General features: G+C 35.0%; 1 protein-coding gene across 5 annotated transcripts; it reads right to left on the bottom strand.

Annotated features, from left to right (window-relative positions):
• Nucleotides 1-336: 336 nt before the first annotated feature.
• On the bottom strand, nt 337-21,253 carry ATAB2 (RNA binding protein). Of its 5 annotated transcripts, none has more exons than XR_014328547.1 (6): nt 20,613-21,253; nt 20,111-20,180; nt 18,052-18,223; nt 17,532-17,675; nt 4,118-5,390; nt 337-720 (listed from the first exon to the last, which is right to left on the bottom strand). XR_014328547.1 is itself a non-coding variant. In XM_082867776.1 (6 exons), exons 1-5 carry the CDS (start codon nt 21,230-21,232, stop codon nt 4,123-4,125), a joined length of 1,227 nt encoding a protein of 408 aa, XP_082723902.1. In that variant the 5' UTR covers nt 21,233-21,253; the 3' UTR covers nt 337-720; nt 4,118-4,122. The 5 variants fall into 5 exon arrangements, 4 of the variants coding, with proteins under 4 accessions (XP_082723902.1, XP_082723900.1, XP_082723901.1 ...); XM_082867776.1 differs by having other exon boundaries at nt 4,118-4,343; XM_082867774.1 differs by having other exon boundaries at nt 4,118-4,382.
• Nucleotides 21,254-22,042: the final 789 nt, after the last annotated feature.

Genomic DNA, 22,042 nt, shown 5'->3' on the forward strand with positions numbered 1-22,042 from the left:
TAATGAGTCCATAGAAAATCACAAAGAAACATCACGGAGAAAATTAATGAGTCCAGAGAAAATTACAGACAAAATTAATGCTAACTATTAAATACAATCACTGACAAAAATCATAGAGAAGATCTCTAATGAAATTATAATCTTCTCTGTAATTTTCGTTGGATTATAATAACAAACATACAATTTTCTCTGGAATACAAAGAAAAGTGCACAAAAATGAAAAGTGCAAAAAAAACAAAGCACAAAACTTAGGAAAGTGCAGAAAAATAGATACGGTCTCCAAACACGAAGAACAAAACTTATCATTAATAAACATGTAACAGAGAACGAAAAATCAACTCCAAAAATCAAAATCAACTCTATTGTCAATAACAAAAAATGAAAAATCAACTTCAAAGATCAAAAAATAATTCACTAAGCTGGCTTTTCTCTCACATTGATCAAAACTGAAAACAAAAACCTAATTCAAAATACACTACAAAAATTTATCTGAAATCAGAGTCCTTACTTTGATCTCAAATGAAAAATCAAAAGCTTACACTGATTATTAAACTTACCTGATTCAACTCCACTAGAAATCCGAGCTTCAACACGATTTCAACTTCTACACAATCAAAGAAAATCAACTTCTACCCGGCTACAAAATCCCTATAAAATCTCCACGAAAATCTGCATCATCAAAATCTCCATCGATCGCCAAGTTCATTCCAAAGTAATCTCCTACAAAAATAGCAACGTAATCTTCAGTTTCCAAAATTGAAAACCACGTATATTATAAAGAATGGTAAAATAGGTATTTTAGAAACTAAAATAACATTGAGGGACCTTAGGCATCAAAAAATATTATTGTAGATCTCTCCTCTTACTAAAAGTTGGGTAGACCTATTTTCAAAAAATATTATTGTGGATCTCTCCATTTCTCTTTCTATCAAAAAATATTTTTATAAATCTCCACTAAAATAACATTGAGAGACCTTAGACCTATTTTCCCTTGGAGTAGACAGTGAGAGAAGAAAGAGAGAGAAAGAAGTTGGGGGTCTGTAGAGAGAGAAATGGAGTTGGGTAAGAAAGAGAGGGAGAAGGGAATTTGGGTTTAACAAGTTTTTAAAAGGAAGTATACTATGATTAACCCACGTGGTCTGGCCTACCAAAGGCTTTCCTTTTTCCTTGGTGGAAAATGAGTGAGACTTCTTTTCTTTTTTAGACTCTCACAATTTTCAAAGTGATCCACACCATTCATGATGTATGGGGTCTACTCATATATGTGTGAGGCCCCACATCATGAGTGGTATGGATCACTTTTGGGGTTGTGGAGTCTCTAAAAAATAAGTCTCTATCATTGTTGTTCCTTGATTCATGGGATCTTGTTCCCTAATCATGTTGTCCCTTCATATGGACAGATTTCGTTTGAGAAATTAATTATTTTAATAGGGTTTTTTATTTTTTAATTGTTTTAATAATTTAAAATAATTATATTTAAAAAGAGAGTTAAATTTTTGTATAATTGAATGTGATGTTTATGACAAAAATAATAATAATTATGAGTTTGATGTGACATTTTATCTTATTAATTATTTTAATTTTTTTTCTTTAGTAAATTTTAGCTTTAAAAAAAAAATCAAATCCAAACTTGTCAAACACCTCCATTGAATGGGAAATTTTATGGCCTCAAATAGAAAAAAAGCCAAAAAAAACTTGAACAACAAAAATTTCAACCCATCTTTCTAAATACAAAAATTAAAATAGTCTATTAAAATAATCAAACAGCCAAGAAACTTAAAAAATAGCCCCTTCCCAAACGAGGCCCATAGACACATTTGCCTACAATTTTTGTCTTTGGCCCTTTAGTTACAATATATGGGTTTAACTTTTCTCAAATTGAGAGAGCATTTGTGTTTGGTAATCTAAATCGCTCACTTTATAGAACTTGTTAAGTAGAATTTTTATGCAAAAAATAAAATGATTGAATATCGGTAGCTATATTTTTAAATTATATTTGTTTAGAAAAAATAGATAACAAATATAATTTTAAGAATAATCACTCATTTTTTGTAACACAAATTTGATTTAAACATGTAACTATCGATATCCGATCATCTTATTTTTTGCATGAATATTCTTCTCAACAAGTTATAAAATGTGAACAATTTAGATCACCGAAATTGACTCCAATATAAATCTACCAAACCCAAACACACACTCAAGTTAAAATGGCTAGCTTACGAGGAGCCAAACCCATAATCTATTGTCTTGTTGGTCATAACATATTATGATGTTAGTTATGATATTATTTTAGTTATGATTAAATAATTATTTGTTTATACCTCAATTTTTTTTAGTTATTACTTTCATAATATTGACATATGCTATATGTGATAATCAAATTTATGAATGATATATCTTGCGTATGATACATACCTATAACATTACCCAAATTGCTTATAATCCTTATAATTTTTTTCCTCCATCTTTATTATTTTAAATAAAATAAAAAATAACAATGTTTAAATAGGTAAAATAAAAAGTAAGATTAGAGTGTAAGCATATAAAAATCAAAAGACAAAATAAAATATATATATATATATACATATATTATAACAACTTTTAAATAGGTAAAATGCCTCATAATATTGGAGATGCTCTACGAACAGTTAGTAATAAATATAAAAAGTGAAAATATTTTTATATATTTTTCGATACTAACAATAGTTATAAAAGTTATTTGGGAGAAAAAAAAAACTTTAGCATAGCATTTGACTATTATAATAAAATAAATCATGAATTTTTAATTTTGTCAATTTAAACATTAAACTTTTGATTTATTTTCAATATAAACTATTTACCTATTTTTTGTTAAATAAAATCGACAAAAATATATATATATATTGTATTCAATTATCAATAGAAAGTGAGAGTTGATGATTTTTCTAACACAAGAATTTCAATTCGCATATTCTTAAGCTAAAATTTTTCTTGGCAAATTCTTATGGCTATCAAATTCAAATTGTGAGATAACTTCCGATAAGAGGTTCTCATTCTCACCAAGTTTCAAGTTATGAACAATGAACAAACTCATTCAAGTGCAACCAAAATTCAGAACAGATACATCTAACAATTCAAACACCATGGTTATCTTTCCTAATTGTCTATACAGAACAAGTGCAATCATAATTGGTGAAATTCATAAATAATTGCATATTTTCTAAATTCAAGATAAAAATGCTGCAGTAGAATTTTACCAAACAAGGGTGATATGTTACTAAAATGCATTCTCACCAAGCTCTATAGTGTTAGTCTAAGAAGCACGGACACTTCTAAGAAGGTGTCGTATCCGTGTCGTGTCTATATCGGACACCGACACTCTGTGAACACTCTTAGGACACGTGTCCAACACTCTTCAAAACGTGTCATGTTTTTTAAACAAAATAACATAAGGTACAATAATAAAACAAAAACCATTTAAATTTATCGAAATTAGTGTTATATTACATTTTTTATTATCTTTGAATGATATATTTATATATATAGCATATAATAAATATATAAAATTATATATTTCATGTGTGTACCTCACATATCATGTCTTGTAAAAACTTAAACAACGCCCACTTAGTACACATTAATGTGTGTTTGGGAGAGTAAAGATTGAGTCCACACCTAACCTTTGGCATAATACACAAAGTGGTGGTCCCAAGACTTGAACACATATCATGTCTTGTATTTTTTAAAAATTAACATATCGGCATATCCGTGTTGTATCCGTGCCGTGTCACGTGTCCCGTGTCTGTGTCCACACTCCTTAGGTGTTAGTAGTTACTGATCCCAATCCATCATAATTTCCAGCTACTTCTCCAGCTGAAAATTTTCCTTCAAAGTTTATTTTGAGATTGGTTAAATAATTAGGCATACGTTCATCTACGGTATCTACCAATGGCATTCTCCACTCTCCAACCCAAGCCTTTGAAATGATAATTGTAAGCCAAAATTTAGTATTACAAAAAATTATAAAGATAGAGATAGGCTAACAAACATTCTCGCAACTAAGTAGGCTGCAAACAATACAAATTGGGAAGTAAAACTATTGGGGCAAACATGGTGGTGTGTTGTTATTACTTACATTAATTACACAGGTGGAGGTGGCAAGTCTAGCAGAAGCCAAAAACCAACACAATCATCTGAATCCAAATCGTCTTGGATCGCTAGGAAATGCAAGCCTCCACAAGCCTTCTTTACCGCTTCCCAAGCTTCAGCTTCGTTTGTTGTCACAGGTGTTTTCTTGTAGGTAGCATAAACATACCTTGTAGAAATTCCAACAGATAAAATCAAGCAGGCTCGAGTCAAGTCTGCCTCAATTGAACAAACTTCTAATCCATTCATCCAAGCTGTAACAGTGCAATATATATATATATACAATCTTGGATTCATAATAGAAATAAGAGATGTGCAAAATTGGATGATGAACACAAAAATAAATAAAAGTTGGATGTTTCTTGTTCCAATTTCGCAGTTAGCTTAGCTGCCCCCACCCACCAACAATAAAAACAAACTGAATGGAATTCAAAAAGAGAAAAAAAAAATGGTATGTGTTATTCATAGTTAACTCAACTCCTGAAGTTGTTACAATCAATTAGTACGAGGGATTTGATGTTCTTTCTAAATCCCCAGAAAGGGATATTATTTAACTGAGAATTGGTTTACAAAAGTTACGAGTGATGTGCTGTAGAAGTTCCAACACTTAGTTTACTAGTTTGTCAAGTCGTCATCATATGTTTGAACCATAGTTAACTGTGGTCAAGTTATGTAAACTCTTGTAGATCTCTATGACTAATATTTTGTACACTAGCAAGGCACCAAGTGCTGGTCCGTTTTTGTATAAATAGCTGGTGTACTTTCTGGAACATTGTAGAGAGAAAAATCAGATTTCTTTTCCCTTGTTTTGCTGTAGAAAAATTATGATATGTTTTTGTAATTGAAAATATGATATATTCTTGTTGTTTTGTTCATTTTCTAAGCTAAAACTACAATGCATATAAGCCTAAACAAAGGGCCAACATTTGGTATCAAAGCCTCTGGTTCGTAGGAGGCAAAAGAGTTGCAAAAAGGTGAAGAACAAGCTGTCTTTGACGAGTATATTCTGCATGGCCAACACAAGTAACTCAAGTTCAAGTGCTCAACAGCCAACAATCCCAATCTTTAATGGTGAGAAATATATAGATATACAGTCCACAATCAGTATGAAGAGCCAGAATCGATATCGAACTTGACCCAGGCTCAAGAGAACCAACTGCAGGAGAAGCAACAAAAGTATGCAGCACCTCTCTCAAAAATCTAGCAGGGTGTATCAAACTCAGTCTTTCCAAGAATGAAGAGAGAAACCAAATCCAAAGAACCTAGGGACATTTTGAAAGAGATGTGAAGGTAAGAGCTATAAAACTTCAAAATCTTAGAAGAGGGCTAGAAATTTTGAAAATGAAGGAGAATGAAACTACGCATTAATTTTCTTCTAGAATCATGGAGCTAGTTAATTAAATGAAAATTTACGGTGATGACATTGGTTGTATATTCTTCTTGATTAATGTATTCTTCTTTCCAGGGAATGCATGTTGTACTACTGTTATTATTGTGTGTGTACATAAATCATGAGATGACTCGTGCTAAAAGAAGATGAGTTGTGCCGTAAACTCTAGTTTAGGGTGCATTGTAGAGGCCCTAACTTTTGTAATTCTTATGTAAACCCTAATTTCAAGTTTATTCCAATAAAGAACCCGACTTTGTCGAATCCTTGTGCGATAAACCTTGGAACTGAGAAACGGTATGAAATAGTCCGACAAAACCCTATTCGACTCTGGGATCCTAAACAATACATTTAAACCCTAGAACATGAATAGTAAAACCCTAGAAAACAATTTAATCAGATAAAATCATAGTTCTAATTTTTACCATTGGTTCAATGGTTAAGACATGGCCTAACAACCATGAAGTTATGGGTTCAAGTCTTGGGACCACCACTTTGTGCATTATACCAAAGGTTAAGTGTGTACTCAATCTTTCCCCTCCCAAACACACATTAATGTGTACTAATTGGGCATTGTTTTTTTTCTAGTTTTTACCCAGTTTCTCGCCTTTCTTTGCGAATCCATGCAACAGAACCCGAATTATTTTTCCTAGTTATATTATATTATTTATATATCAATAATAAGTGTTTTTACTTCATAATTTCAGATTTGGCCCTTGCATTTTAAATCTATTGCAATTTGACCCCAAACCTTAATATATTAAGGGTAAACTACCAATAAATCCTAATAATTTGACTTAATTCCCATCAAATCCTATTAAAAATAAGGCCGACTAAAATCGTCACTAAAAATAATTTTTTGTAACGATTTTTTGCATGTCGCTAAAAATTGACAATTAGTGACTTTCATTTGTCACAATTTTTATAAATTGTTGCTAAAACTTACAATTAGTGATATTTTTCTGTGACAAAATTTTCAATCTATCACTTAAAGTTGAAAATTAGCGACTTTTTTGTGACGATGTTTTTAAACTGTCACTAAAACGAAAAATTAGTGACGTTTTTTATGACAAAATTTTCAAACAAAAAGGGCATGCCTAGTACACGAAGCTCCTGCTTAAGTGGGGTTTGCGAAAGGATTGATGTACGCAACCTTACCCCCGCAAGCAAAGAGGTTGTTTCTGCAACTCGAACCCGTGACCACCATATTGCTAAAAATTAACAATTAGTGACGTTTTTTAATAGTGTTTGATGAAAAATGTCATAAATTATCATAGAACTTATTAGACAATAAGTCCACCTATTAGAACCTACACATAAATCCCCATATATTAAAATATATCGTCCTTATATTATTATATATCCATATTTTATACAAAACATCTTCCTTATATATGTGTGTGTGTGTGTGTGTGTGTGTGTGTGTATTTGTACCTAAGGAGAGGGGTGGTCAGCTAGGGCATGGTAGAAGGCTAGATGAATGACTAATTTCACGTAATAAGTATAAAAAAAAAAAAAGGGGGAAAGAAAATGGAAGTCAATGTAGTACCCCTAATTCAAGGAATGTGTTTTTCCTTTGTCTCCACGTCTTCTCCTAATCAAACTAGCTTCCTAATTAATCAAGCTTCAATCCTAATTCACCTTTCATTTCATTCTATTCTGACTAAATCACCAAGGTTTCCATTCCATTCTAACCAAGGATTTTTTAGTCTTTTCACAACCAAGCTTCTCTCTATAAATAAAATACTCTCCCCTCTCATTTGGACACTCTTGGCTGGCCATAAGTAGAGAGAGAGTGAGTTTGATTTTGTGAGTTAAAAAAAAAAAAAAAAAAAATGGGGATAAGAAAAGAAATGGAAGAAGAAAGCAAGAAAGGCTAGCACATGTAAGTTACACTCACTCTCTACGTTTCTCCAACCCCTTCTTTCCTTCTTACCCTATCTTCAAATATGTCTTTTTAAGTATGTAATATGATGATATGCACGGCAATGGATTGGGTGTATGAGGGTTTGCATGAAAAAGAGGTTCTTGTTTTCTTTCTTCTTCTCTTAAACACACTGCTGGAGCTTTCTACTAATTTTGAAAAATACCAAACCTTCATGAACTCAAGACCTATTTTATGGGGTAATATTTGATGAGTGTAGAGAATGTGTGAGCTTGGGTAGAGCCTAACTAAGTGTTTTGGTAGCCTAAAAGCTTCTTTCAAAATTTTGACCCTGAGTTCCAGAAAAACAGCCAACTTCTTCATTTTTATAAAATTCCAGAAAAATCCCTCACGTTGGTTCTCAAGTCAAATACTAGATTTTTTTGAGTCCTCTTTGTAACAAGATTTATTTGAGAAGAAAAGATTGAGTGGTTTGAGAGAAAATCCATTCGTCCCAAAGTGTGATAAATCTGGACAGAGTTTAATAAAATGTAAAAATATTGAGTTCTGGTTATGCTATCCTAATTCCACAAATTAGGGATGAAAGTAGACTTCATGTTTTATATGCCTCTACAATTTCAGCCTCTAGGGTGACCTGGAAGTATGTTTTCCGATTTATTCTTTTCACCTTTGATATCCTGAAATGCTGGAAGTTTACAACCTTACATGTTGTTTTGTTCTTAAGTGTTTCCAGTAGCTCTGCTTAATGTTGTTTCTTGCTTTACCATGTCTTGTATACATCATTATGTATTACATTTTCTCACATATACTTGACCCTTGTTCATGTTGTGCTATTGAATGTAGCTAACCTGCATCTTAAAATACCTAATAAACAGAAAAAGTAAGGGGTTGGTAACGGGTGACTTTCACAGTAGTGACTCGGATTGCTTTATTAAATGGTTATGTATGGAATATAGATTATGATGAATTATGTTATCAGAATGCATTAAGTCTTGTGCAAGTGGTTGTTTTGTAACCCTAGAATGTCTCAATCGTAATCAAACTCTATGTGGCATCTTGTTTTCCAGAGGGATAAGGTCGGGTTTAGTCGAGGACATTCCAAGTGTTGACCCGTGTTTTTTTCAACCGTCTCTTTTGAGGTTTTTAGTTGGCTCTACACTGTAGATAACCGTCGTAGGCATCCAAGGTAAGGTCTGCTGAGTGGCAAAAGAGGGGGTACCAAATAATCTGAGTCCATTCTTGTAGTTGGGAGGATGAATCACTTTGGGGGATTCTCGTTGTTATACGAACTTTTTGATGTGTTAACATTGTTACCATGATGTTGTTATTGTTCCAAGTGTTATATCCTGTTATGCATTGTACCTGTTTATTTGTATTGGTTAAGGGTTTTAGGGTGTGTGTGTATTTAATAGGCATTCTAAACTCATGGTGTTTCATACCAGGTGAAGAGGAGTATTATACTGAAGATGGAATTGCCGAAACATTTGAAGAACCGTGGCTGCGTTAGAGATTAGATATTTCTGTATTTCGTTAATTTTTGCAAAGAGACTTGTTTCGTAATTAGTAACTTGAAACTCTTGTCTGTAATTACTAATATTACTTTTATTGTCAATATTTGTATTTCATGCTTAATTATCTATAAAATGTTGTGCTTTCACTAGTTAAACCCTACTATATTATATAATTACCTCACCTTGTTTTTTTCAAAAATTGGGGTGTCACACGGATGATTTGTGCTAACCAAAGATGATTTGTGCCTATATTTTGAACACAACAATCTTCTTGCCAAAGGTTCCGCACTTGCAATCACAGAACGTTATTTCGCTTCAAATCAATGATTTCCCATGACCCGATACATAACTCCTAGCTCCTTAACTAGAAGTGGATTCAATTCCCTACGACTCCCTCTATATTATTCTCTTCATCTTTACTGCTTGATTAATTTAGGACTTTGTAGTTTTAACTATTAGATTAATTAAATTTCGACCATTTGTTTAAATTAAATTAGGAATTGTCATTTGAAATAAGTCAATTTACCCTATGAAGCATGGACACCTTCCCAAGGCCTACGTATCAGTGTTGGACATGTGTTGGACATGGACAAAAGGAATGAAAATAATTATTTGGCTTACCCATGAATGAGGTAGGGGTCATGTATATATAATAGTTCATGATATAATTTAGGAAACGATATAAATAAGGAAACAATACTAAATCAGTGATTGGCATAATCATAGATTATATACATAATATCAAAAATAAAAAGATTCTATGTACTCTAATTTCTATATTCAACACTCCCCCTCAAGCTAATGTGAAGATATTCATCAATCGCAGCTAGCCAATGGATGACTGGAAAAAGTCATAAAAAACCTCAACAGCTAGTCCAAATAAATGCTACTGAACAAATCTAGTAGTCCACTAAATAAAAAAAGCCAAAATGTGCTTCATACATCAGCACCACACCCTAGAAAGGGAAAAAATTAGGGATTGTGCTGCCCTAAAAGAAACTGACCGGAATCAATGCTGGGACAGTTTAAAGGGTCATGCCGGACTGTTGTACGAACTAACCGGAATCAATGTCGGAACAATTTAAAGGGTCATGTCGGACCGTTGTAGAGACCAACCAGAATCAATGTCGAGACAATTTAAAGGGGTCATGCCAGACCGTTGTCGGAACTGATCGGAACTATTGTCGGGATAATTTAAGGTCATGCTGGACTATTGTAAGAACTGAATGTTGAGCGTGGCACCCACATAACTTATGATGTGGTGCTAAACAATGATAGCAACAGATGAGTGAGTGTGCCAAAGGGGCGGCTTATTAGAAAGTGCACCAGGGGGGTAGCCTAGGTGGTGCACTAAGGGGGCGACTTAAGTTGTGCGTCAAAGGGGGTGACTTGGGTTGTATGCCAGATAGGGCGGCTTAGGTGGTTCATACGGTATATCACCATGCTCACCATGATATAGGTATAATACCCCCCTCAAACTCAAATAGGTTTGAAGATAGAAACCTATTTGAGGTTGAAATAGAGGGAAAGATAATGGAACAAAAACGTACACAAAAATGGATTGCGAGTAAAAAAAAAATATATATGATAGAAATATTTGGAATAGAAATAAACTAGTAGATAGAGGAAGAGATCACCACAAAGTGATACTGAAAGAAAATATGACGGCGGAATAGGTTGACGTCTGACAGGCAGCCAAGGCAAGGTTGCTGCCCGCCGGTAAGGCAAAAAACACAAAGAGCTTAACCTATAACTCTGATACCAAAAAGAATGAAAAGAATTATTTGACTTACCCATGAATGAGGTAGAGGCCATGTATATATAATAGATTCACGATACAATTTAGAAAACGATATAAATAAGAAAACAATACTAAATCAGTGATTGACATAATCACAGATTATATATATAATACCAAAAATAAAAAGATTCTGTTAGAATTTACCATTCACACTCACCTACTACACTCCACTACTCACACTCACCTACTACACTCCACTACTCCTCACCTACTACCCAAACCCTCTCCTATATAATGCCACTCTGATTTGTAATACAATATATCAATCTTGTAACAATCAATACATCAATAAATAATACATCAGTTTATTTTTTACATGGTATCAAAGCAAGGTTAACAACCTAGTCATTCTGCTTCACCGGCGGGCGGCAGCCTCGCCTTGGCCGCCCGCCGGTCCTCTACACATACCTTCCATCCGCTGCCACGAATCCCATAACTGAATCATCGGAATAGTCGCCGTCGTCCACGGCTTCACCGGCGAGTCGAGCTGGCTCATTCAGCTCACCTCCGTCCTCTTCGCCAAGTCCGGCTTCGCCACTTGCGCCATCTTCTTCTTCCATGCACACAGCATGTTTGCCTGCTTTTTTTTTTTTTTTCTTAGGCCTCCTTTTTTCTTCGGGGTTTGTGAGCATCAGTGTTGGAACTCAGGTTACTACTCTGACCCGTCCGTGAATCTGAGGATCCCCTGTTTCTGTAGGAAGATTCACTCATGCTATTTGATGTGTTGCTGGATGTGGACATTTCAGCCCTCCGCAAGGGTTGCTTTTTGCTTGATGAACCTCCAAACCTTGATTTCACATGAACTGAATTTGAAAACGAATTGGTTGATGACCGAGGAGGAGGCATTAAAGCTCGGGCAGAGATATGCCTCTGATTCCTTTCATCGCTGGACATGCCAGATGCTGCTTTGCCAGAAGCACTAGAGCTATCTCTCACTTTACTTTTTCCTCACTCTCTTCTTTTTTTATTCTCTTTGTTCCCACTCAGGCCTTGAACTTTGCATTCAAGGATTACTTTAAGAGGCTTTTCAACTTTCACACCCACTATCCTTTTTCTTTCACTCACGTGGGTTGTCTGCATCACTTCCCCACTCAACTTTCTTTTTCTTTTTCTTTTTTTTTTTATATTTATTTTAATTCACCTTTTTAAAAAGAAAACGAAACACACGGTTTGCACATTCATCATCTTACTTTTCCATTAGTGGTAGGATCCGTCCAAACAAATTTAAATCTCACATTTCTTTTTTATTTTTATTTTTCTTACTTCAACTTTATTCACAAACTTCTCTTCAATTTTATTTTCTTTATTTTCTCGCACCAACGCACATGCTTTCCTCCTTAATATATTATTATTATTATTATTATTATTAATCCAAAAAAAAAAAAAAACAAAAAAAAAAAAACCACGTGAACCACTTTCCTTATTTCCCCCATCTTTCATTTTGATTTCAAATTTATTCTTATTATTTCTTTCTTTATTTTTCTTTCACATTATTTTTAATCTTTTTCAAATTCCATTCATACCATATAGCTTTGCACACCAAACCATCTTTTATTCATTTCAGGGATCAACCCCGATCACAATTTTACACACAAAAAAAAAAAAAAAAAAAAAAAAAAAAAAAAAACTACAAACACACAACCACTTCCACAGGTGAGATTTTTTCTTCTCTACTCTGCCGTCGGCCTCTTCTTTTTGCCTCCAGTCTGCTCCTCCACTGCAGCATCTGGCGGTCCTCCAAATCGGAACATCACGGTGGCCTTCCGTTTCAGTTCCTTATTTTCCGCCTTCAGCACACTTATCTCTGCTCGCGCATCCTTATACATGCGTTGGAGCAGAGCCAGTTGGGAGTTTAACTGCTGCACCTCATTTGTCCTACTCTGCAGCCGGTTCGACAGGTTTGTGACCGCCGTCATGCTTTCCACACATACCTTCAAAGTATACTGATTGGCCTCCACATCCGACAGGACTGCCATTCTTTGCTCCACAGACCGCATCGGAAAGTTCAACGGAGTATACCCAGCGGTGTTTGGTTGAGGTTCCAGTGCCACCGCACCAGTTCTCTCTCTCGTTGACTCGTTGAGGTCGGGAAAGAGGGTGAGCAGTCCACGGGAAGATGAGGACGAGGCCATTTTTCTGGGCAACAGAGTGTTACAGCGTATTACAGAGTTTCTCTCTCAGCACAACAGTGTTACAGCCTCTCTCTCTCAGCACAACGAAGAGTTTTACAGAGGATTTCGCAGTTTTTGTTTTTGCTTCTGCCTCGGCCTCAGGCTCTGTCATGGTTAAATAGCCGAGGCAGCCACGCGCATCGCGCGCCTCTTACCACCAGCCGACAAACGGGCACGCAAGCCAAGGCGCCCACGTGCCTCGCCATCATGTCCGGCACACCTTTTGATGAATTGGGCACGCCTTTTGATGGCACGCCTTTTGACAAAATTGGGCACACCTTTTGAGGGTGCCACTTTTACAAGGGTCCGACAAGACTCTATAAACTGTCCCGACATTTGATACCGGTTAGCTCCTTTATGGGTCCGACAAGACTCTGTAAACTGTCCCGACATTGATTCCGGTTAGCTCCCTTATGGGTCCGACAAGACTCTGTAAACTGTCCCGACATTGATTCCGGTTAGCTCCCTTATGGGTCCGACAAGACTCTGTAAACTGTCCCGACATTGATTCCGGTTAGTTTCTACAAGGGTCCAGCAAGACTCCATAAACTGTCACAACATTGTCTGCTACAACGGTCCGACATGACCCCATAAACTGTCTTCTACAACGGTCCAACATGACCCCATAAACTGTCTTCTACAACGGTCCGACATGACCCCATAAACTGTCTTCTACAACGGTCCGACATGACCCCATAAACTGTCTTCTACATCGGTCTGACACCACCATACAGTGTCCTCTACAACGTTATGACACCCCCATACAGTGTCTTCTACAACGTTATGACACCACCATTCAGTGTCTTCACCAATGGTCTGACACGACCATACAGTGTCTCCTATCCTTTTTTTATTTTTATGTATTTTCTTGTTTTGTTCCTCTCTTCAAACTCAAGTTGGTTAGTTTCTATCCTCCTTGAGTTTGCGGGGGGCTGTTAGAATTTACCATTCACACTCACCTACTACACTCCACTACTCACACTCACCTACTACACTCCACTACTCCTCACCTACTACCCAAACCCTCTCCTATATAATGCCACTCTGATTTGTAATACAATATATCAATCTTGTAACAATCAATACATCAATAAATAATACATCAGTTTATTTTTTACAGATTCTATATATTCTAATTTCTATATTCAACAGGACACGCGTCGGACATGCTGTAGACACGTGTCCGACACTCTCCCAAAGTGTTCCCTTTTTTTTTGAATTTTTTGCAGCTGAACATGTTTTGGACATGCTCGGACACGTTTCAAACACCGCATGGTACAGATTGTAATTTTTGAAACTTCTAAATGGGGCCAAACTGTAAAAAACAAAAACTAAAAAAGAAGAGAGAAGAGAAAATTGAATTGAAGAAGGAGAAGAGAAGAACAGAGAAGAACCTGAGCCAATCGAAGCCTAGATCGAGGTATGTCCTTCGTTCTTCTTCTTTGCTTCATTTTTCTTCTTTCTTCAGTTCGCAGGTCGTCTCTCTATCTATGTGTCTTTTGGCTCTCTCTCTCTCTCTCGCTTTTTCGCAGGTCCTCTCTCGATCTATCTCTCTCTGCTTTTGACTCTCTCCCTCTGTTTTCTGATCTATGTTTTCTATTTATATATATATATATATATAGTATTCTCTCTTATGAGTTTAAAAATTCTTTTTATTTTTATTTTTTGTTTCTTTTTCTTCTCTCTGTAATTAGAGATTAAAGATATCTTCTTCTTTTTTTATAACAAAAATCTTTTTTTTTTTAATTTATATCTAAGCCCCTCTTTTTTTTCTTCTTTTTTTTCCTCTTTCTATTTTTTTTTATTACCTTTCAATGAACTTTTTTTTTCCTTTCAATTTTAGACATAATAAAAAAAATAAAATTATATACATTGAACGTGTCTCTAGCATGTCGTGTCCCTTGCTTTTAGAAGATTTGTGTGTTTGTGTGTTCATGTCGTGTCTCGTGTCCGTATTCATATACGTGCCTCATAGAATTTACCTCACCAATCCCTATGGATCGATTCCTAAATTTGCCACGGTTCTATTGAATTAGAGGTTGACTATGAAGCACAGATACTTCAAAATAGGTTGTCTATAAGTATCGGACACGAATACGCGTCCGATACGCTCGGATACAGACAGAAAGTATCCCAAATTTTTATTTTTTTTTTTTGAATTTCAAATTTGGCTTGGATACGCATGGATACGTGGGAGATACGTTCCGAATACTTTTTGGATACAGCGGGGTAGAAAACGTCACTTTGAAAACTTTTTTGTGGGTCAAACCATAAATAAAATAAATTAGATAGAAAAAATACAAATCATATTCTCAAATCAGGCATATACGCACGAACCAAAATCAACAAAAATGTGAAAAGAAAACCCTAAGTTCAAATCGAAAAAGCAAAGCAAAAATCTGGTTCCTTCTTGATTGACCACAGCAAGTTCTCTCTCTCTTACTCTCGAAGACAAATCAAAGCAAAAAGCTATATACAACAATAGGTTCTCTCTCTCACTCTCGTTTTCTCTTTCTCTCTCTCGTTCTCTCTGTCTCTCATCTTGCTCTTGTCGTTCTCTCTCTCTCACTCTCTCACGTTTGTTCTCTCAGCTCTTGTTCTTTTTTGTTTTTCCCCCTATCTATTAGGCTGCTTTATTTAATTTTTTTTTACTTTTTTTTCCTATATTGTTTTAATGTAAGTATTGTTTTTACCAAATTTTTAATTTTACAAACTTTAATGTTAGTATTTCTTTATTTCATAGGAATCCATTTATTTATTTTTTAATTTGTTTTAGGTTTTATTTTCATACACATTATATTATTAAAATTAAAAGAAATAATTTTTTTTTACGCACGTATCCTCACTGTACTCGTATTCTACTTTTAAAATTTTGGCGTATCATCGAATCCTGTATCCATATCCATACTTCCTAGGTTAACCAAACCAAGCCGTAAATCCCTATTAAATGGGATTAGTTACATGAATCTTTCTTCTCTACTCAACTCTATCAAAGGCCATTTGGTTAGTCAAATTAAGAAGATTTATATCTTTATTTACTACACTAACCCACGCCAATCTAGGTCTACTTCTTCCCCTAACACTTCTCTCTACTGTCACTGTATTGCATCTTTTCATTATTGCCTCTGTTGGTCTCCATTGTATATGACAAAACCATCTCAATCTATTCTCTCTCAATTTATCTTTTATCGGTGCTACTCCTACCCATTCACTAATATACTCATTCCTAACTCTATCTTTTTTAGCCTTGCCACACATCCACTTTGGCATCCTCATCTTGGCAATACTCATCTTATCTACATGTTGTTTCTTAGTTGCTTACCATCCCGTCCCATACAACATCACTAGTCTAATAGCCGTTCTATAGAACTTTTCTTTTAATCTAGTGGGTACTCGTTTATTGCACAATACTTCAATCGCACTCCTCTACCTATGCCACCCCGCCTTAATTCTATAGATCACATCTGCTTCAATCTCCCTGATTAAGACCGAATTGTACAATACTGAGGCCGTTCATTAGGATCTCTTAACTTTACTTGCTTGTTAAATTATACATTTTATGCCTGTTTAATGTCAATCAGGTTTGTACATAATGGGAGTATAAAATGAGCAAAAATGCAAAGAAAATTGCTTCAAGCGCGTGCGGAGGCCCATTCTTGCACGTGCAGTCTTTACCTTGCAGCCAAACAGGGCCCCAGCTCTCCTACACGTGCGGAGGGTTTTTCCCACATGTGCGGAACCCTTGCCACACGTGTGGCCGTACCTTGAAAAACGTGCCCAATGTTTTAAACCTGTTCAAAAGAAGAGGAGGTATAAAGAGAAGAAAAAGAGGCTGGAATAGGGTTTTGAAAAATTCCAAGAGAGAGAAGAGGCTAGGGTTTGGAAGAAAGGATTCTCAAGCTTGCTAGGGCAATTTCCATAGATGGTTCTTCTTCTTTTACTTCTTCCCACTCCTCCATGAGTGGCTAAGCTCCTCTTTCTAGGGTTTTGATGAAACCCTATCCAAGTAAATAGGGTTTTCTATTCTAAAGAATTTGGTATAATTTAGTATTTATTTTTGGTGTATGAAACGACCCATCACTCCCCAGTTATTGTGATAATCGATCATAAATAACGAAAAAGTTCACTCTTAGGTAGTTCTTGATTCGCAATGTTCACTTCAACTCTGTTTCCATTGTTACTATTACTAAAATTACACTTCATGTACTTTGTCTTGATTCTGCTTATCCTAAATCTTTTAAATTCAAGTGCTTCTCTCCAAGTCTCTAAAGTAGTGTTAACTCCTTCTCCAGTCTCATCTACTAACAAGATTTTATCTGCAAAAAGCATACATCATGGCACCATGGCACTCCATGCCTCCTAGGTTGAGCTTAGTAATTATTTTTTGTCGGAAACAACCCGGTCAAATTTCATTTTCTTTTCTTTTGAGTAATGCCATGCCGCTAAGTCATTTCAAATCTCATTTAGGTGAACCATATCAAGAATTACAAAGCTGAGTTTACTAGATTTGGATCTGGTAAAAGGATATGATAATTCTGCCTGACTATCCCAACATGCAAGCAGTGTATTTAGCAAAGCACTGATTACAAATAGCATTGCTGACATTTAGATGCTAACTGAAGATTTCCAAAGGGATATATGGACATACCTGCTAATGGTTTAGCTCGTGAAGATGCAACAGCCAATCCAGGAATCATTGTCTTGCCATCAATTTCAATCCCCAAAAGATCCAAATCTAGACTTGCACCAAAGACAAATTTTGTCTCTAAAGAGGATACCTCCTGCTGAACATCTGAAACAGGAGAAACTATAATTAGTTTGCAAGAAGAAAAAAATTGCAAAATGGAAATGACAATATTGGTTCCCAAAATGAGTGAGAACTGGAATTTGCATTATTGGAAATCTTGGCTGTAGCGTAGAAACTGCTGAAGTAGATGACTTGATCTTGATCCAATTTTGCACTCTTAACTAAACAGAATGAAAATTGACAAGCTTATTTCCTTTTTCCAACTTCAATTTTCAGTATACATAATATAGTTTTGAGTTTGGATGTAAGCAAATAGATAGAAATAACAATTGCAGCCATTTATGCAATGTTATTACAAATTTTCCTATAATAAACATAATAATAATAAATTACACCTGTCAATTTCATTTTATGTGGTTACCTGAAAAGGGTAACTGGACAAAGGCCCATTTCTCGCCAAACAAATTCTCCGGAAGTTCCATCGGAAAAGGGTTATCTAGTGCCAGAAGTGGTTTAGCACCTTTCTGAAAACCAGGATGACGCATGTATACAGTTTCGTAGCGTTCCTCCAGCCACAGAAGTAGTGATAGACACTGAAATTTGACCAACCAAATGAAGAAAAATTACAATAGCAGTAGGGTAAATCATGTGAAACAAAACTTTCACAATGTTCTATTATGTGTTTTTCACAATTTGAATGGATTATTTAAATTTGTAGGTAACAACTTATGTGAACCCTGTGGTGCAGCATATGATGACTTCAGAAGGACAGACATTACTTTCTTGGTTGATAATGAATAATGCCTATACCACCATTCGTATTTCAACATTAAAATTTGGCTATCCTTAATGTATAGAAAACTACTTGTATCAAATAGGGTGAGTGCATTGAATTTCTCAATTTTCTAAAATGATATACAATCGTCCTCTATTCAATTCTAGCAAATAATCAAGTGTGACACCAAAAAGAAAAGAGCGTAAACCTTCTCTAAAACTAAAATTATAACACTAGGGCAGAGCATAAGGTAAGGGATCTTGAATCGAAGAATTTCTATCCATTAAGCAAAATAGAAAAGTTAAGATTCTTGTTTCTCTAGTGCTATGGCTTTCAGATAGTGGTGGGTCATTTGGGGAAACTCTTATTCACACTTGCATAGTTAACTCCACCCTTGTGCTCACTCTAGGGAAGGGTAATACGTTCAGCAAACCTGTATCAACTACCTGCCTTCTTAGCTTTGGACTTGTAGGCTGTAGCCACTTTTAAGAAAGCCATTGTAAGTACAAGTGTGGAGAATCTTGCTGGGTTTCGATAAGTAGCTAAGCACTAGTGAAAGTTGCTAAAGCTAAATATGTTGTAGGAAAGCATAGAGTGCATCACATGATTTCGGAAGTAAGAGTGCACAATTTGCACCGCAATAAAAAATTCTTATTTAGGACACGGGACAAATAAATACTGGTAGAATCAAAATTTCTGTCAAAAAAAAGCTTGGTTTAAGTAGCATGCTTCTCATAGAATCAAAATTGCTGTCAAACGAACCCAAACCCCCCTTATCCCAATAAAGTAAAGCAAAATAGACCTATTAATGAGATGGCTATAAAAATTTCTTCTATCTTGTTTCAGCCCTCACTATGCCTTCAACAATGCGCCCTTACCTCCCGGCTTTTTCTCCTTTCTTTCCTTTATGAAAATATCTGTCCTGCCACCTCCACCCTCGTTCAGACCCCAGGCATAGCCCAAAGGAAGACACGTATTTAGATTGTTTCACTCTGTGTAGCCCGTTGAATTCATGCTTAAGAATCCATTTGCCTCAACATGAACATGTACTATTGATAAGACAGATATCATGTGAGGTCCTCACATAAATGAATAGATTTCATATTTGAATTCACAGCTCATTTCCTTTTAATGGACACATGCGACAAGATACATTATGTCCAAGACTAGTTAGTAAGATAAAATCGTACTTTTTGGATGTTAATTATGAATTCATTACGGGGTCTCTTACACATCATTTTTTTTTTAGCTGCATCTATAATGCATATTTTTGTGGTCCAGATAGGTGGCTCAACCATTAGGCCATTAAGCTTATCACCTAAGCCCCACCAAAAAATTTCAAAAAATTCTTATTGTCGAATGCCCAACTTTTGAAAGGTTTAATTAGATGAGGTCTCATTTTGATGTTTAATCTGAAGCCTCCAAAAATCTTAGGCCACTATGGGATAGAGCAGGCATGGATAAAAAAGGGTGTACCCAGTGCATGAAGCTCCCGTTTAAGCGGTGTCTGGGAAAGGATTGATATACGCAGGGCATACCCAATGCCCCACAAGCGGAGAGGTTTTTTCCGCCACTCGACCCGTGACCACCAGCTCACCAAGGGATAGCTTTACCGCTACGCCATGCGCGGATGAATAAAATAAATAAATACAAATTTATATTTATAGAAAAAAAAAAGAGGAAAGAGGAAAGAAAGCAGGCACACCCGTTTACTTGGAACAGGTTTTATACCAAGCTCTTTACATGCTTTCATAATGATTGTCTGCATTTGTGACCTATAAACCATAAACCAAAACCAATCAATTTCCATTATGTATAACAAAAAGGTTTATTTGCACGAACACCCCTAAAATATGGAAAAGTATTACTTTAATCCCCTAAACTATAAAATTGTATAAATTGATTTCCTAACTATTGAGAAGTATCACTTTGTCAACTAAATTTTTAGTTTGACCCCTTCTGTTAGGGCCATTTATGGGCTTTTATAATTTAGGGATTCATTTGTTCTACGATTTTATAATTTAGAGGGTAAGTGATAATTCTCAATAATTTAAATGTTATATTTTTATAATTTAGTGAGTCAAAATAATACTTTTCAATAATTTAGTTTAGGGGTCTCCAGGTAAATAATCCTAACAAAAATCCAAAACCATAAACATCCAAATGCAATGTATAGATAGAACCATGAATTACCCAAATAAATTCACCTGAAGAATCGAACTTTATCAGGCAAAGGTACACCCAATTCGTCACTAATCGATACAATAGCGTCCTTCAAAGTGAGACTGTTGATGACATTGTTAGGAAAGTACTTTGTGAATTGAAGAGACAATGAATCATCGCATACAAGAAGCTCCCAAATCTTCTTCCCTCTGATATCAAGAATGGGTCTGGAGCAGAAATCCAATTCCCACTCAGAAATGCTCTCGGGATCGACTTCTGGGTCCAGATAGCTCAGCTCTGCAGTTGGGTCATCTTCTTCATCAACCGTCTCTGCTTCAAAAGGTGCTGAAACAGAGCTTTTGGATACAGAGCTGTGTCCAAAAAGGCGAGTTGTTGGTGAATTTGCGGAGAATTGAGAGAGGTTCAATGGAATTTTGGTGGGTTTTGAAAGAGAAATGATGTTGGAGATGAGTTTGTGAGATTGAAACGTTTGGGTTCTGATTTTGGTAGGATTGAAGCCAAGTGTAGCCATTGAAGCGCTCTCTCTCTCTCTCTCTGTGGAAGTTGATAAGAGTGAAGAATTCTTACAACCACATTTATATATATCCGTTGGCAAGGAGAGGGTTGTGCTCCGGATGGGCCAATCAGGAAGTGATTCGGCCATGCTCTGTTTGGTTTTTAGCTTTAACATAGTTTTTTTTTTAATGTTTTATTATTTATAGTCATTTTTTAATATTTTAATTAATTAATTTTTTATTTAGATGAATCTATATTATTATGGTAAGTGAAATCTGGACACTCGAATATTGACCTTAGATCCTACTATTTGAAATGTCACGCAATATATAATGTATATTTTAATTTTAGGATAAATTAAACTAACTCCCTTTGAGATTTGGTCCTATTACATTTCACATTTTGACTTTATTGAAATTACATTCTCACTCCTGTGATTAATAGTTTTATTTCACAAACTCTCTGTTTATATAAAAATTAACAATTCTCGATAGAAAAATAGAGAAAATTACATTGAAAAAAAAAAGAAAAAAAGTAAAGCAAAGAAAAGTAAGAGAAAAAAAAACAAAATAAAGTAAAATAAAGTAAGAAAAAAAAGTGTATAAATTTAATATTTTTTTGACATCAACATTAATTCTGTCTAAATAATTACAATAATTGGGGTTAGTGTAATTTCTCAAACGTTAAGGATGATATGTATTAAATTCAAACTTCAGAGGATATAAATGTAATCTACCTTTTATTTTATTTTTACATATTTGAATTGCACGTATTGTTTGTACCAATTGCTAATCTAATTTAAATTTACTTAAAAACAAAATATTTATGAAGAATTTTTTAAAAAAATAAAAAATATACATTTTTTGCATATTTTTGTATTTAGTATTTTTTTTTTTTGAAAATATTTAAAATTTTGTATTTTTAAGTATACTTAGATTAAATGGATTTAAAATGTAAA

The sequence above is a fragment of the Camellia sinensis genome, chromosome 5, assembly GCF_055761805.1.
Source record: "Camellia sinensis isolate YWXY chromosome 5, ASM5576180v1, whole genome shotgun sequence".
In the NCBI taxonomy this organism is placed as follows: domain Eukaryota; kingdom Viridiplantae; phylum Streptophyta; class Magnoliopsida; order Ericales; family Theaceae; genus Camellia; species Camellia sinensis.